This window comes from Myotis lucifugus, unplaced genomic scaffold (genome assembly GCF_000147115.1).
Source record: "Myotis lucifugus unplaced genomic scaffold, Myoluc2.0 scaffold_2720, whole genome shotgun sequence".
Classification (NCBI taxonomy): domain Eukaryota; kingdom Metazoa; phylum Chordata; class Mammalia; order Chiroptera; family Vespertilionidae; genus Myotis; species Myotis lucifugus.
The window spans coordinates 5,835-7,927 of record NW_005873768.1 but is presented as its reverse complement, the minus strand read 5'-3'; the positions used below and the strand labels follow the sequence as shown (position 1 = coordinate 7,927).

The 2,093-nt window shown below is 48.3% G+C and overlaps 1 protein-coding gene across 1 annotated transcript in view; it reads left to right on the top strand.

Annotated features, from left to right (window-relative positions):
- Window positions 1-1,319, top strand: part of LOC111824593 (alpha-protein kinase 2-like) — a gene marked incomplete at its 3' end in the record, with an annotated part of 13,031 nt that extends 11,712 nt beyond the window's left edge. Inside the window, exon 7 of the mRNA XM_023749084.1 lies at window positions 1,271-1,319. Coding sequence (XP_023604852.1) covers window positions 1,271-1,319 — 49 coding nt within the window. The remainder of the gene's footprint in view (window positions 1-1,270) is intronic.
- Between the last annotated feature and the right edge of the window lie 774 nt (window positions 1,320-2,093).

The following is a 2,093-nucleotide window of genomic DNA, read 5'->3' as shown; positions in this document are numbered from 1 at the left end:
CAAAACTGCAGATGACTATTACCCCCACACAGTTTAAGAGGCTGCACGCTAGAAATTAAAATTACCTGCAGAGGACCTTCTAATCCTTGATCGAATTGCTGGCAAAATATTTAAATGAGAGAGAGAGAGAGAGAGAGAGAGAGAGAGAGAGAGAGAGAGAGAGAGATATTTCCAAAATCATATTATAGTTTTCTAAACTGTAAGTGACAGTAACTGTGAGAAGAAAAGGCAATTCTTAAGTTCAAGGACCTTCTGCCAAATGACTTTAAAAAATTTTTATGTATTGAATTTTAGAGAGAGAGGGAGAGGGAGAGGGAGAGGGAGAGGGAGAGAGAGAGAGAGAGAGAGAGAGAGAGAGAGAGAGAGAAACGTTAATTTGTCATTCCACTTCTTTATGCTCTCACTGGTTGTTTCTTGTATGTGCCCTGACTGGGGATCGAACCTGCAACCTTGGCCTATCAGGACAATGCTGCAATCAACTGAGCTACCTGGCCAGGGCCACATGGCTTTTAAAATTGGACTCTGTGCAACTCAGAGCTGTGATTTTTCACTACAACGTTCCACAAAAATAGGCGTCTGAAAAGGGCTTTTGCAGTTTGGTGTCTTTTTTTTTTAAGAATAGACCCTGTAATAAAAGCTATGTGAAGTATTTATACATACGTTCTAGTTGTTAGCAGCTTTCAAAGAACAAGATGGATTCATTTCCAACTGTGAAAGGGGCTTTTAAAACACTCACTGACTCACCCCAAGTGCCCTGTCGAAGTCAGCTCACCTCTGCCCTGCAGAAAGGCAGGGCTGACAAGTTTGCCATCAGCTCGAACCTCAGGGTTGGCTTTGGCAGGATGCAGGTTCCTTTGTCCACAGCCCAGGCCGGCATCTGTGCTGTCAGGCCCCTCCGTGAGCAGGAGACACCATCCCAGCCTGGCTCACACAGGACCAGGCTCGGGCCAGACTGGTCGGGCCAGACTGGAGGGGTAGCGCTGCCATCAGAGGCTCGTCACTAGGCTGCGGTGGTGAGATTGAAGCAGAGGTCCACTGAGCTGGAACAGGTGCCCCTAGCCACCGCCCTAGAGAGCCAGGCTCCCCGAAACTGCTGTGTCAGAGGCCTGCCTTCCGGTCACGGTCCCACACAGATGGATGCATGTCTGAGAGGCCCCTGCTGATGGGACCGGGGCGGTGTGTTTATGCAGGAAAGGGCTGTCACTACCTCCCTGTCCTTTCAGAGCAGCCCGGGTAATACCAATTCTGTCTTTGCTCGCCCTTCCTGTAGGTGTAGGAATGAAGTTAACCGACGTTGGCATAGCAACATTGGCTAAAGGGTGAGTAGAAAAAAAAAATCGAGTGCATCTTATCCGTCCCAAACTCTGGGCTTCCAAACACCTCCTGCGCAGACAGTTCCACCGAGGTGGGCAAAGCAGATTTCTTGTCCTGACTGTGGTGACAAATGTTCTTGGGACGAATTCAATTAATTTCTTCACTTACATAAAACATGAATGGACTGTGTCCTCCCAGGGAAACACAGCTGGGTCCTAACTTTGAAAGAAATGAGAACTCTGCAAAGGAATGCCGGGGGGCAATGCCAGCAGTCCTGGGATTCCTTTTCACTACGATGTCCCATTTCCTACATTTACTATCTTCACTATTCGAAGCATAAGTAGAAATATATACATACTGCATTCTACCACGTGCAGTATTTGTTTTGCATATTTTTATGTATTTCCCCCCAAGTGCCCTTCAGGCAGCCCCCTGGTGATGGTGACAGGAGCAAATGGCTCTGGAAGGGCTGTGACTGGTTGCCTGGCTTGCTGTCGATGTTTTTGGTTTCCTTTGCTTGCATGGAGCGTGCCCAGATGGCACTGCCACCATTCTCTGGGGTATCTCTGGCAAACTGTGCCTGCTCGCTGCCTTGGCCATGACCGAGAAGGCAGACTCTTTGTGGTTCTTGGTGAAAAAAGAGCTCTGGGTTGGAGCTGCTGTTGCCTGGGCCACTGCTGATGTTCCCAGGAACTAAGACCCTTTGTAAGGAGGAGGAAGTAGAGGGCAAACGACTTTCAGAAGGGATGGCTTCTGTTTTAAAATGTTTATTACTGTTC